The following is a 13,196-nucleotide window of genomic DNA, read 5'->3' as shown; positions in this document are numbered from 1 at the left end:
CTTCTCCCACCAACAGCCTTGCTGGTGAGGTGAGATGACACCACTGCTAGTAGAGAGAACTAACATGTGGGCTGTCAGGTCGTCACAGCTGTTTCGTGGCAGCTGGTGACTTCCATTTCCTGGTCTCTTCCCAAGGAATTTTCTAATCCTCCTCAAGAATAGGGTAATATGCTCCTAGCAGCCCTTTTTTACAAAGGCTTTTTTGCAGGCAGGGAAAATCATGCCTACCCTTCTCAGCTCCTGCCTCTTGATAAGAGAAGCCCTAGGTTACTAAACTAGGGCTGGCATCCTCTCCCTAGCAGACACGCATTTGTTGCCGGTTCTGGGGTCAGAGTTTGGGTGAGGAGAGACCATCCATCTTAGGAATGACAACCTGACCTCCCTGGCTGTGGGTCTTGCCTTTTCTGTACCGGGAATTCTCGGCTTTCATCAGATTTCCAGCAGCTTGCAGCATCAGCATCCCCTTTTATTTCCCGTGATTCCTCTTGGAATCACCTTCCTCTCACACAACGTGGGGAGGCTTGCTCCAACCCGTCACTACTGTCTGCGGGGCCAGGTGAAAAAGAAGGTGGAAGGAGGACCTTTTACTCCTTCCTTTACGTGCCAAGGGACATTTTAATATATTCATTCATTTGTGTGTTCGACATTTATTCATTCTTCTGGAAGTCAGAGATATGTAACCTGGTGACTATCTAATTTTTTATTTTCGGGGGATGCTCAACAGATCCTACCCTTATCACTCACTGGATAGAAATGTACCACCAGAATTATTTTTAGAACCAAGCAATTCCAGAACTTGGAAAGGGGAAGTCACCCTCAACACTACAGCAACCAACCCTTCATTTTCCAAACAAGAAAACTGAGGCTCCGAGGGCAGAAGGAACTTGCCCAAGGTCACAGCTAATTAGGGGCTGGGTCGGGACAAAACCACACGTCTCCTGACACAAGTTTTACTAGGCTTCCCCAAATCAGGCTTCCCCAAACCAGGGACAGCTAGAAGTGTAGCTTTGGGTGAGAACAATCAAAATGTTTTCTTGCAAAATTCAACTTTACTTTGAATGACCCCAAGATGATTCCTAGCTGACTTTCCCCCCTGGAAATCAGGTTTCCTTTGCTAGACCCCTTTGAAAATCCAGAACACAGAGAGGCAGCTACACATTTTTTTCTAGACAAGGTATATAGAGTGGGATTCTGGGGAGGGTCCGCCTCCCCTCATCTTTTCCCCCACTGTCACTTTAAGGTTACTGCCTAAAGTTTGGATTTAAATCTGAGATGAGATCCCAGGAGCAATAGCAATGACTGGACTTTAGCAGGCTGTTTCGCACTCCCCCCACTCCGGTGCCAAGGTCCCCTTCTGATTCTGGGTGATTCCAGCCGACCCCCTGTGCCGCCCCCTCTCATCTCCCATACCTGTAACCTGTCTCCTCACATGCCCACACTCAAACAGACTCTCCCTGAATGCTCTGCCAGGCGCTGGGGGGCTACTCCAGCCCATCTGTCTCACCCAGCAACAAATACCGCGGAGCATAGGAGGAGAAAGGGCTCAATTGAGACTTAATTAGCAGGAACCCCAGTTTGTGGGAGGTGAGAAATCACACTTTGCTGCCTGCAAACACTTTGGCCAAGGTGAGCCGGAGGGATCTCCCGGTTCCCAATTTTAATAGCACTGCAGCAGAAGATACAGAAATGCATCCACACGGACCCCCCTGCGCACACACTCGCCCTCTCTCCTCACACGGACACACACACGCACACAGGCAGCGATCGCAAAATCAACTCACAGAATCTCCAAATCGCGCAGCGCCCGGAAGGCTCCATCTTCAATGCAGCTGATGTGGTTGTTGTCCAGTTGCCTGTGGAAAAGCAAGGGGAGAGCATGAAGGCTGAGTGGGGGCAGCGCTGAGGAGCCGAGTGGCCCGGGCCGGGCGTCCCTAGCCACGGGAGCGCCTGTCCCTCCACCCCTTGCAGGCTCTGCTCCTCCCCGCCAGGAGCTCGCGCAGAGCCAGCCTGTCTGCCACGCTGCTCCGTCTCTCCTCTCTGACTGTCTGAGAGAACTACACAGACGAGCGCACCAAAGGCTGTCAGGTCTCAGTAAATATTAATTGCGCATTTTTTTTTTTTTTTTTTTTTTTTAGGCAGAAGGGAGTAATTTCATTACATTAGGGCATCCAATCCATTACGAGCTCTTACCGTCATGTCACTGAAACAATTTCATTAAGCTAAAGGCCTGTAAATCATTGGAGGTCACTGCTCTGCCCTCCGCGACCTCCCAGAATGCTTTTTTCCTCTCTCCCTCTCCGTCGACTCCCTTTTACTGGAAGTTGCAGTCTCCTGCTCTGACACAGTGCTAAATCTCAAGGCTTTATCTGCCCAAGAGCGGCGAGGGTGCATGGGGAATATACCAATTCCAAATTAGACTCAACTAATCTAATTTTACAGTCTTTTTATTATTCTAAGCACCAAATGTCTGTGGTGGTTGATGCCTCTGTGCTTTGTTATGGGGCCCATCTGGTGGGTCATTCTATTGAAGCATTTTCTGACTAAATACAGATTCCCTCAAACTGCACCAACCATCAACATTAAAGAAATCCATTGATGGAAACGTTCCTGATGGGGGAAGAAAGGAATAGCGTTATTGCCTTAAAGATGTACCACTTAAATTTAAATTGGGGAGAATTAAATGCACCTATTATAGGACTCCTTTTTTTATTTCCCTTTCCATCTTATGAGCATGAAAATAATGTCTTTTAAAAAGATGCCTTGGCTAATATACATTCTAGTTGGGGCTGAGGTATTTTAGTTGAGGGATAACAAATAGATGCCATTCTCTCTAAATCAAAATATATCTGATGTGTAAGGATATTTACCATGACCACACCCCAACTTAAATATTCTATATTATAAATAACTCATTTGATTTCTAAAAAAAACCAGATGTTATACAGAAAATGGTTATTAGCTCCAGATTGTCCATAGTGTTTTGCGTGCAGAACACACGAAGGTCTTTGCGGGGAGGGGGCAGAAAGAAGTATGGCTGAACTGCAAAACTCCCTTATCCCTGTAGACTCTTTTTCTTTCTTTTGTCTCAGAAAAAATCAGCCCCTCTCAGGTGGAGAGATTTCCCGTGGCTGGACTTTTCATCTGTAACTTGCACTAACGTATCCTGAGACAACCGTCCACAAAAGATGTGTCAAAGCTACATTTGGTGACCCTCATGGGGCATTTTATATTCCGCTGAAGCAAGGTGGGATTCAATGAAAATATTATCCTCATTGAAAAAATATATGGATGTAGGATTGTGTAAATGCACAGGAATGAAATACGTACAATTAGAGTGATGTGGGCCATCACGACAGACGGGCTCTGCCACAGCATCATGGGGAACAGAGTCATCTCAATAGACACTCACGATAGAAGATATCAGATATTTTTAATTTAAACATAGACAAGAACGGGTATCTCAAGAAGCAGAACCCCCTGCAGGTTGACGGTTCTATACCTATGTTCAAAGTTCTTGCTGATGGCCACTCGCAAGGAATCGCAGAGTTCTCGCCACCCTGAAGTCTTCCGGAGTCTTTCTTAACGTGAATTTGCTGAGTATCCTTTTCATAGATTTTCCCTAAGTGTTGGGGCTGCCAATTCCCTGCAAAGGTTCTATTAAGGCAGCCTAGTACTGCGGCCCAGCTTCTAGATTTATCATTAGTTTAAGGGCCGATGAATCAACAACCATCGCCCCACGCCAAGGCCACCAAACCTTACCAAGCAGAAATGCAGTGGAGCTGGCTTTTGGCTCCCAGAAATTGTTCAATGAACATGCTGAATTCGGCAAAAACAGTACCATCCACCTAAGTAGAAACGTATCTAAATCATCAAATTGGGCAGTCCGGGGTAAGGGGTAGAGATGGCAGTTTGTGGAGCATCTGCTTTTGTATGGACATTTCAGAGAGGTCTTTGCTATTAGAATATTACTTATTTGCTAGATTTGTGAAGTATTTTCTATTCCTTTTCTTTATGACAGCACCAGAAACCAAACAGGATATTCTAAATGTACACAATTTTACAGGGCACGAATACAATCTGTAGGGGAGAATCTGTACAATCAGAGAAGAGAAAAAGTGAAGTGGCAAAAAGAAGTTAAAAATGGTGGCGCAAAGGAGATATGCAAAAGATTAAAAGAAAATCCTCTTCTCAATGTCCCATCAGGGTCCTGCAACCCAGGAGACTGAAGTGGTAAGGACAGAGAGTCTGAGAGAGGGCCCTGACCATTTTAAGGCTAAAAGTAGCAATGTCTAATATATTATCAATTATGTGATATTTAAATAGTTTCCGTGGGTGGCACAAGTCGACCCCTAGTTGTTTATTAGTAATGGGGAAAACTGAGCTTTAATATAAGCATCTCGGTGGGTGTATTTTATAGACTATTTTAGAACATATGAAACTTTCAAACGTATGAACATATGAAAAATTTAAAATATTTATCTTGAAGTATGCTTTTCTAGAAAACGTTTATTGTAACCAAGATTGTCTCCTCTCGTTCTAACCACAGATAAACAGTATCCCAGCCTTGATAGTCAAAGAGCCATGCCCAAGATTTATCGTGCGTTATGCGAGTCCACAGGGGTACAAGGCCTATGAGGGGCCCCTCAAGCAGACGAAAACCTAAGTTGCTTTACTTCCCAGCTATTATATCTTCAAGGCAGTGAGCATCAGGAAGTTTGTAAAAAGCTCATTGTCTGCAATCAATCCTGATATATATAAGCTAGGTCCCTAAAACAAAGTAAATACACACTTGTTCAGACAAGGTTTCTTTTTCAAAATTACAGCTCAGAGGCACAAAAGTTAGTCCTGAAGCCCAGGAGATGGGAGGCGAGATAATGATGAGTCCAGCATTTCTCTGAGAGTGTTGGGAGTGTGGCAAGAACTAAACACACAGAGAATCTTCTTGAGCTAAGGCCAAAGCATTTGACTTAGCAGTTTGCTTCTGGGGGCCGATAGAGGCCGCCGTGTGTTCTAAGCTCTCAGGTCAAAGGTCCATATCATGCCTTTGAAACAGCTCATTCAAAGATCCTCTCAGAAACAACTCAAAAAAGCCCATGGCCCATTCTGCACAAAACGGCGTCGCTCAAGAACATGTGCAAAGGGAACTCTGGAAACGGGAGCAGAAAGAGCTCAGCAGTCTTAGGATGCCTCATAGCTCTCTTCTATTTTTCCTCGGCAATAAGAAGTGTATATTCGCACTGCTACTGAATCCTTTCTTCTTCCCACACAAAGCAACCTACCCTACTGGCTAGCACAGTGCGAGTGACTTCACAGCTGGCCACGTATGGCTGCAGAATGACTCCTTCTACTGACATTGTGGCAGGGTCTCAAACGACATGGAAGAAATCTCTAAGCCATGAGCCACACTGTCCAGCCTGTGGCCCTATGGTCCTACTACTAATAATGAATAATGACTGAGCATTCCTTCTATGACCACATGGGGGGCTATCTATCTGCCACACACACCTCTCCGAGGGAGCATCTGGGGAGGACTCATGGAATAAAGCAAGATTTCCATGGCCCAGGGCAAAGAGGAGGAGCAGGAAGGCAGTGGATGGAGGGGGGTTGGCTATTTTTTGAAGGCAACTTTTCTTGTCCTCTACTTTACACAGAATACCAATTTGATTTGCACTCTCCGGCCTGTGAATAAGCCAAGAAGCCCCCAAACATTCATGATATTAAATTAACTGCTCTAATTTCCCTGGGCAGCCTGGATTTCGGCAAACAACGTGAGTGTTAAAATGATACCAGAGTCCATTTAGAAAGGAATCCTCAGACAAGAACTAAACGCAGACTCCCCGAGAGGAGCTTTCTGGCTACCGTATTTTTAAACTCTGAGAATATAAACAAGTCAGAAAGGAAAGCCAGCGTGAGTGAGGACTTAAAATAATCTCCACCAACAGCAGACACAGAGACAGCGCTTTCGTAAGAATTCCCATTTGTAAGGGTAATATTATCACAATTCATCTCTTTCAAAAGCAACTTCAAATTTCATAATTGAAGCAGGACAGAAATATTTTTGTGGTTCAGAAATTTAAAGAAGTATATCTAAATCATTAAAAAGGGTTTTTACAAAACTGATTACAATATTAAAAGCAATCTACCACCATGACCACAACAAGAGAAGAAGAAAGAAAATTTCATGATTTCAATGATGTATTTTAGTCCCCAGGAGGAATACCTTGAAAATAGAAATCTCTAGAAACAGGAAGAAAAGTAGAATTTGGCTCAGGAAGAAAAGTAGAATTCCCAACAAGTTATCTAGATGCAAGGTCTACATACCAGGGTACATCCATTCAGATGTTGGCTTCTCGTCCAGATGTTCTGGGGGGCCCCAGGCATCTCAGCCCAAGGATGGTTTAACTTAGCCTCAGGGCGCTGTCACTCCGGGCCCCAAATCTAGCTGCAGCGTTTCGCTGTAGGACTATAGCTGGAGTAGCTGCAGTCAACCTCCTGCTAAACGGGAGAAGCTGCTGAGGTTCAGCACCCTTTGGAGTTAGACAGTTTGCTAATTCCTGAGCAAAACCATCTACACAAAATGTGCAAAATAAGTGGAAAGACTTCTGCATGAAATTCACAAGGGAAGCCTTACTAGAAAATCAACACAAGACTATGGTCTTGGAAGCCAACGACTAATTAACCCATAACAGCAATTGAATCTTGTGAGATGTTCACACTGTATTAGGTACCCAGGATACAGAATGAAGGGTAAGACAGCCATGGAAAATATGGGGAAGAAGGTTACTACTTGAGGTTTTCACATTTCAACTATTTTAAAAGGTATAAGAATTCTAAAAAGGAAACTAATTTGAAATTATTTTTGATGAAATATATATGTTCATACCACATACATTTCGAAGTGCACTTCCCTCTCTACACTAAGGAGAAATAGAATGTTGCAACTACTTAAAAAAAAAAAAAAAAAAAGAAACCCCGGGGAAGCCCTGATTTCTTAAAACAAGCCAGAAGACAAAACCTGAAGTAGCCTTGACATGCTATTTCTTTTCTCTCCATTATTCAATTGTCCTTTAAGCAGAAAACAAGAAATGTAGTAGTGCTTCTGAAGGTTGTTTTTTCATGACAGTTTAACATTCTAAAAAAAAATCATTATTGAAGAACAAATTATAGAAGCATTTGTCTGCTGCTGGCTGGGGTCTTCAAAAGAAAAAAAAAAAGAAAGCTCAAGGTTATTTTAACTGGCAAAAGGAAAAAAAAATTATGTTCAAAAGAAACACGTACGCTTCCTATAATTGAGGACTGGTCACACTTTGTAGGCAAATCAAACACTTGATCTGAGCCACAGTGTGCTAATGAATTGTCACTACTTCTCATCATTAAGGAGCTACTGTAATTCCACATTAAAATGACATCTCAAACGAGCAAAAAGAGGTGAATCTATTATTTTGCACATTTTGTACACTTGTCCACCAGACCCAAGAATACACGCATATAGATATGTTTACTGATCCATGAATTATTTATGTATCCACAAAGATCCCTGTCTACAGAACTGACAAATTCACGCTTATTTTTGCTACATAACAACTACATGTAATCTCTCCTGATTGTATGCAGGTAAATGCAAATGTATATTATGAAATGGGTAAAGTAAGTGATTGCTGACTTACAAAATTTATCATGCTTGTATCCAGTCATATTTACAGAGATATTTAGATAATTAAGTGATTGTTAGCATTCCGAAGACTTCAACCAACCAAGCCTACTTTGTAAAGGACAGAGCCCTAGGTTAATTAAGCTCTCTGATCAGAAGATCCTGCCTAGAACTTAGTTAAAAATTGAAGCATGAATCTATTTTAACAAGCATTGTTACACAGACTTTGCTGCACGGCTAGTAATACCTTTTATTTCGTGTATATCATATTGCTGTTCAACATATGCAACTTCTCCACAGAATAACTGCATCCACACCAGTGGATGCTCCTGAAAGCAAGCTCTGCAATCATGCAAACACAGATGATGGATTAGCACCAGAGAGGCACGCCAGACCTTGGAGAATAAAAGGGTGTTTTACACATCGCTGGGAAATATCAATAACTCCACTTCTGTGTTTACATAGTTTCCGGTTTGTTGGGGATTTGGCAAATGAATTTGTGCTGAAAAATGCAGGGGGAAAATCCCTGCAAAGCAATTTAGCACGAAGGATAGTTGTTGGAAAGAAGCTGAGTTCCCATTTAATTTGGACAAGTTTCCATTTGAAACAAATTTCTGGCATTTCTAGATAAATAAAACAACAGCAAAAAACAAACAAAAAACAAATCAAACCAAAACACCTCCTGTTCATGATGAGAGAGTTTCATTTGTTTCCCAGGAACTTTTAGATCAAGGGACCAAAGAAGTTTGGTTATTGTTTGCAAAATGTGCTGTCATGTTTTGAGGCATGCTTCAAATCCACCCTTTCTTGTGTCCGCCTGATACTAAGACCAAAGGGATAGCTAGGACGTCCGCCTTGCCAAGGGCTGCCTGCAACCCTCCCTGTTTTAGTGCTGAAAGGACTGTGACCCGTCCTGGGAAGCCCAGCAGTCCCAGGCGAACCATAAGGGCTGTTCATCCCTGGTGCTGACTCCATCGGAAATAGATTTATTCTCAGCACATCATTCCTTCACCAGCATCCCTAAACCTAAAAATATCTGTTGATTCACAAACTCAGCTTTCAGTTATGTCAGCTCTAAAAGGCTCCTCACTGAATCTACTGCAAAACAGGCTCTCCAGTTACAAACACACCTACAACTGGGCTGGTGGGAGCCCTGAGAGGAGCTGAAATGTTTAATGTGCATTCTCAACCTTCCTCATTGGGAATCAAGATCTCTTTGTAAGACGTATCCGTGTCATGAATACTCAGAGGCCGAACAAATAAAAGGCTGTCTCCATAGTGATTGGGGCAGGTTGGTGGTTTCCCTAGTTACACTCTTGAGTGATAACCATCTGGGGTTCCTCCCTGGCAAAGACGAGAGGGAGTGAGAAACTGGAAAGATGAAATGTGCTTTTGCTACCGGGCCTGAAAAGTTATCTCCCACATCTCTGTTCTTCATTCCTTTTTAAAAAATTGACCAGCAAAAACTGTAGTGAGTTTTTAATTTTTTCATCCCCATGGGGGTTTCAGAAATTTTTTTGTTGGACTCCAGAGATAAACTATTCCAGCTGCGTGAATATGACCAACGAGCAGCAACCAGAGCAGAGTATTTCCTCCTTGACCCAAATGGCATAGGAGCCCAGGTGGACGGCTGGTTTTCATTCAAATGTAGGATCATAAGCAGGACTTGAAGTCATGGATCTCTCCCTGACAGAGCATGAGGCTGCACCACAGGCGGACAGGGATGGCATCTTAAGATTTCCAAAGATCTTTGTTTCCACTTAAGAATTACGTTGATCTCTCATGTAGAAATTTAAGACTTTCTTGAATTTATTCCCACTTCCAACCCATACTAAGTTTCAACATTTGCTACTCATTTTTTATAAAATGAAGCCAAGGTTTCCTGTAAATGTTTCTAGGGTGTGAATGAAGTGATTCACATCTGCCCCAGGGTGCCCAGACGGCGGGACGTCTCCCCACTGGTCCTGGAGGAAAGAGCATTGAGTCAGAGAAGATTATTCTCGAGTCTTGAGGCTCTGGACTTACTCAGGACCTGTCACTCCTTTCTTCCTTCCTATTTCTCCCTTTTGGAATGGAAGTGTCTGTCCTATGCCTGTCCCAATATTGCATTTTGGAAGCACACAATATGTTTGTTTCATAGGTTCACAGCTGGAGAGCAATTTTTCATAGCTTGAGTCTCACCCATATGTGATTTAGATGATATTCAGATGAGGCTTTGGACTTTAAAGTTGATGCCAGAAGGAGCATAGGTCTATTGGGATGGAAAGAACACATTCTGCATGTGAGAAAGACATGAATTTTGGGGGGCCAGGAGCAGAATGCTATAGACTGAATGTCTATATAATTCATATGCTGAAACCTATCCCCCAAAGTGATTGTACTAGGAGGTGGGGCCTTTGGAAAGTGACTGAGTCCTGAGGGTGGAGCCCTCATGAATGGGATTAGTGTCCTTATAAAAGAAACCCCACGGAGCTCCCTTGCCCCTTCCATCATATGAACTTACAGTGAAAAAAACAGCTGTTTAGGAAGCAGACCCTCAGCAGACACAGAATCTGCTCGTTCCTTGATCTTGGAATTCCCAGCCTCCAAAACTCTGAGAAACAAATTTCTGCTGTTTTTAAGCTACCTAGTTTATTGCATTTTGTTATAGCAGCCCGAACTGACTCAGAGACCATCCATGCCCCCATGTCTCAATTTCTTCATCTGTAAAATGGAGACAATAACAATTAGCCCAAAAGGAAGTTGTGAGTATGAAAGTAATGGGATGCATGCACTCTGAAAACATATTTGTGGCATTGCTTAATTTTCTTTGCTTTGAAATAAATAATATTAAATACAGGAATTCATCTTACATAATCTCTAAATTCTCTTTTAGCTCTGAAGTTATGTGACCTGAGGTCAATTTCTTATGAGATTCTTAAGAAAAAGTTCCTGTTCATCTTACTCAGATCCTTCTGTGATTTGAGTCTATCCCTTTATCCCTTGTCCTTCCGTCCCAGACCAAAGAATCTATTATTTGAGATATTCAATATATTCTTTCTCGACTGAGGGCAGCAGTTCAGACTCACATGCTTTTTGTACTTCTCCAGCTGATATGAGATTAAAATACAAGAAGCCATAAAAAACCTATGGCAAAGAAAATAAAAATTTTCGCTTACTGGGAGAATGATGTCAATATAGGCCCATATTCACAATTCCCACGGGCAAGAACCATCAAGGAGAGTAATTCCAAAATTTAACCCCATTACTTGGTGGCCATTTTCAATTAATAACCAATCAACTAATGTACTGAGCTCCTAAAATAGTCAAACGCCACATCATCATCTATGGTCTACCATTTCTTAACCTTAACATTTTTTAACCTGCGCACAAGCCTTCAATGACTACTTCATGCACTGTAACAACAACAACAAAAACACAACCATAATAATAACTGCACACAGTATCTATTCACCGTTTATTAGTCATCAAGCATTGAGCTGAGCATCTCAGATGTCTAATCTCAGTTGGGGCTCACAACACCACGATCCCTACATCACAGAAAAGGAAAGTGAGGCACTGAGAATTCTATCTCTAAGCTCAGCCTTGAACCCGAGTCTGTCCATGAGCATCTGGACTACGCTGATGCTGCTTCTCTGTAAACAGCCCAGATTCCTCAGCATGGCATCGCTCCCCTCTTCTCTACACAATATGTACCAAGTACTTGCACATTTCTGTGCCTCATTTATGCTGGTAGTTTCCCATCCTCCATTTGGGAAATCCCTTCTCATCCTTCAAGGCTCCCCTCAGAGGCCACATCCTCTATGAAACCTTCCTGGACAAACTCAAGAAAATGAACTGCTCTCTCCAAACCTTCCTGACCCTTTGGTCATCCTTCCATTAAAGCACTTACTTCTCTGCAGTAGGACTAGTTGTAAACATACAAAGGAACCAAAGTTCAGAGAGGTTATCTAGCATCTTTAAGGGAATTCAGCTAATATATTGGAAAGTCTGGTTCAAACCTGTATTCCTGATCCTGGAGCCTCGGGGCTTACCCACCATGCTATCCCACCTCTCTCTAATTTTCAAAATGCAAAGATAGGGAAGCTGTACTATGACTGTGTGGTTTAACTCAGTTACCTTATATTAGGAAGAGTTTGGTGAGAAAAGTCAGGGTTTGGTCTTGGCATATGTCACTGGGATCCAGCAGCTTTCACTGGCCTGCAAGTGTTCTGACTCAGAAAGTGGTAGGTAAAGTCTGTACACTCTACAGTGTTTCCTCACTGTCCCCTGTGTGTCTCTCAATTAGATTCTCTGGGAGTCCCAGTTCATTTGACTTTTGGGACCACTTGGGGAAACAGACTGATTTAGCTCCAGTTGCTGGGGATCATGGGCAGGCACCTGCAACCTCAGGAGATGCTGCAATTCCAGGTCATCTGCTGGGACCCGATGAGCAGCCTCCTGACGAGGCCAGGACAGCTTAGTGCTTTCTTGAGCCGGGGGAGGCACATCCAGGGAAACGGCTCTCTTTGCTCCAGGCAAGTGGCAAATTGCACAGATTTTAATCAGTCTCTCCTGGGCACTGCCTTCCCCAGTGGTGACACAGGCTTGTCTTCCAAAGGTATACAAGCTGCGGGTCCTGAAACAACTGGGCAGCGCTAACCAGGTCGTGTACTAGGATGTGTGGGGTCAGTGTCCATTAGCGAGGCGTCACTCAAAGGCATCTCTGTGGCAGCAGAAGCCAATTAAAATGTGTCTTGTAAGCTCACTGTAAGGGGATATCAAGGTCCCTGTAATTAACTACTGAAAAAAGGGGCATCAAAACTCAGCAACATGGGCAGTGCTGATAACTACATTTAATCCAGCGAAAGCACAGCACTGAAATACTCTAGGCAAAGGCCAGCTTCATTTCCTTTACTATTTCTTTTAATGAATAATGAACGTCTGGACTCACAGGCAACACGAGAACAGGGCAGGATCTATCGAGCCCATGGCTGCACCTGCCCCCAGTGCCTGGTGCATAGAAGGTGCTCTGTACAAAACCCTAGTGGGTCACAATGAGATGCCACTTTAAACCCACCAGGATGGCCATAACCAAAAAGATGGAAAGCAAGTGCTGGCAAGGATGGAGAAACTGGGGCACTGCGGGTGGGAATGTAAAATGGTGCAGCCGCTCTGGAAAATAGTTTGGTGGTTGTTCAAAAAGTCAAACACAGAATTACCTGACGACCCAGCAATTCCACTCCTAGGGATGTGCCCCAAAGAATTGAAACAGGTGTTCAAACCAAAACCTGTACGCAAATGCTCTTCACAATGGCCAAAAGGCAGAAACAACCCAAATGTCCATCAATGCATGAATGGATAGACAAATTGTGGGCTATACATACAATGGAATATTATTCAGTCGTTAAAAGAATGAAATACTGATACATGCTACAACATGAATGAACTTTGAAAACATTATACTAAGTGAAAAAAGCCAGACACAAGGGGACACATATAAGATTCCATTTATGTGAAATATCCAGAACAGGTAATCTATAGCAACAGAAAACAGATTAGCAGT

The 13,196-nt window shown here is 43.1% G+C and overlaps 1 protein-coding gene across 1 annotated transcript in view; it reads right to left on the bottom strand.

The window, feature by feature from the left end:
• SLIT3 (slit guidance ligand 3) overlaps positions 1 to 13,196 on the bottom strand; it is a 588,267-nt gene that overhangs the window by 164,825 nt on the left and 410,246 nt on the right. Inside the window, exon 6 of the mRNA XM_070517106.1 lies at positions 1,782 to 1,853. Coding sequence (XP_070373207.1) covers positions 1,782 to 1,853 — 72 coding nt within the window. The remainder of the gene's footprint in view (positions 1 to 1,781; positions 1,854 to 13,196) is intronic.

The sequence above is a fragment of the Equus asinus genome, chromosome 9 (genome assembly GCF_041296235.1).
Source record: "Equus asinus isolate D_3611 breed Donkey chromosome 9, EquAss-T2T_v2, whole genome shotgun sequence".
In the NCBI taxonomy this organism is placed as follows: Eukaryota; Metazoa; Chordata; class Mammalia; order Perissodactyla; family Equidae; genus Equus; species Equus asinus.
Note: the sequence above shows the minus strand (reverse complement) of the source record. Positions and strands in the feature narration are given on the sequence as shown.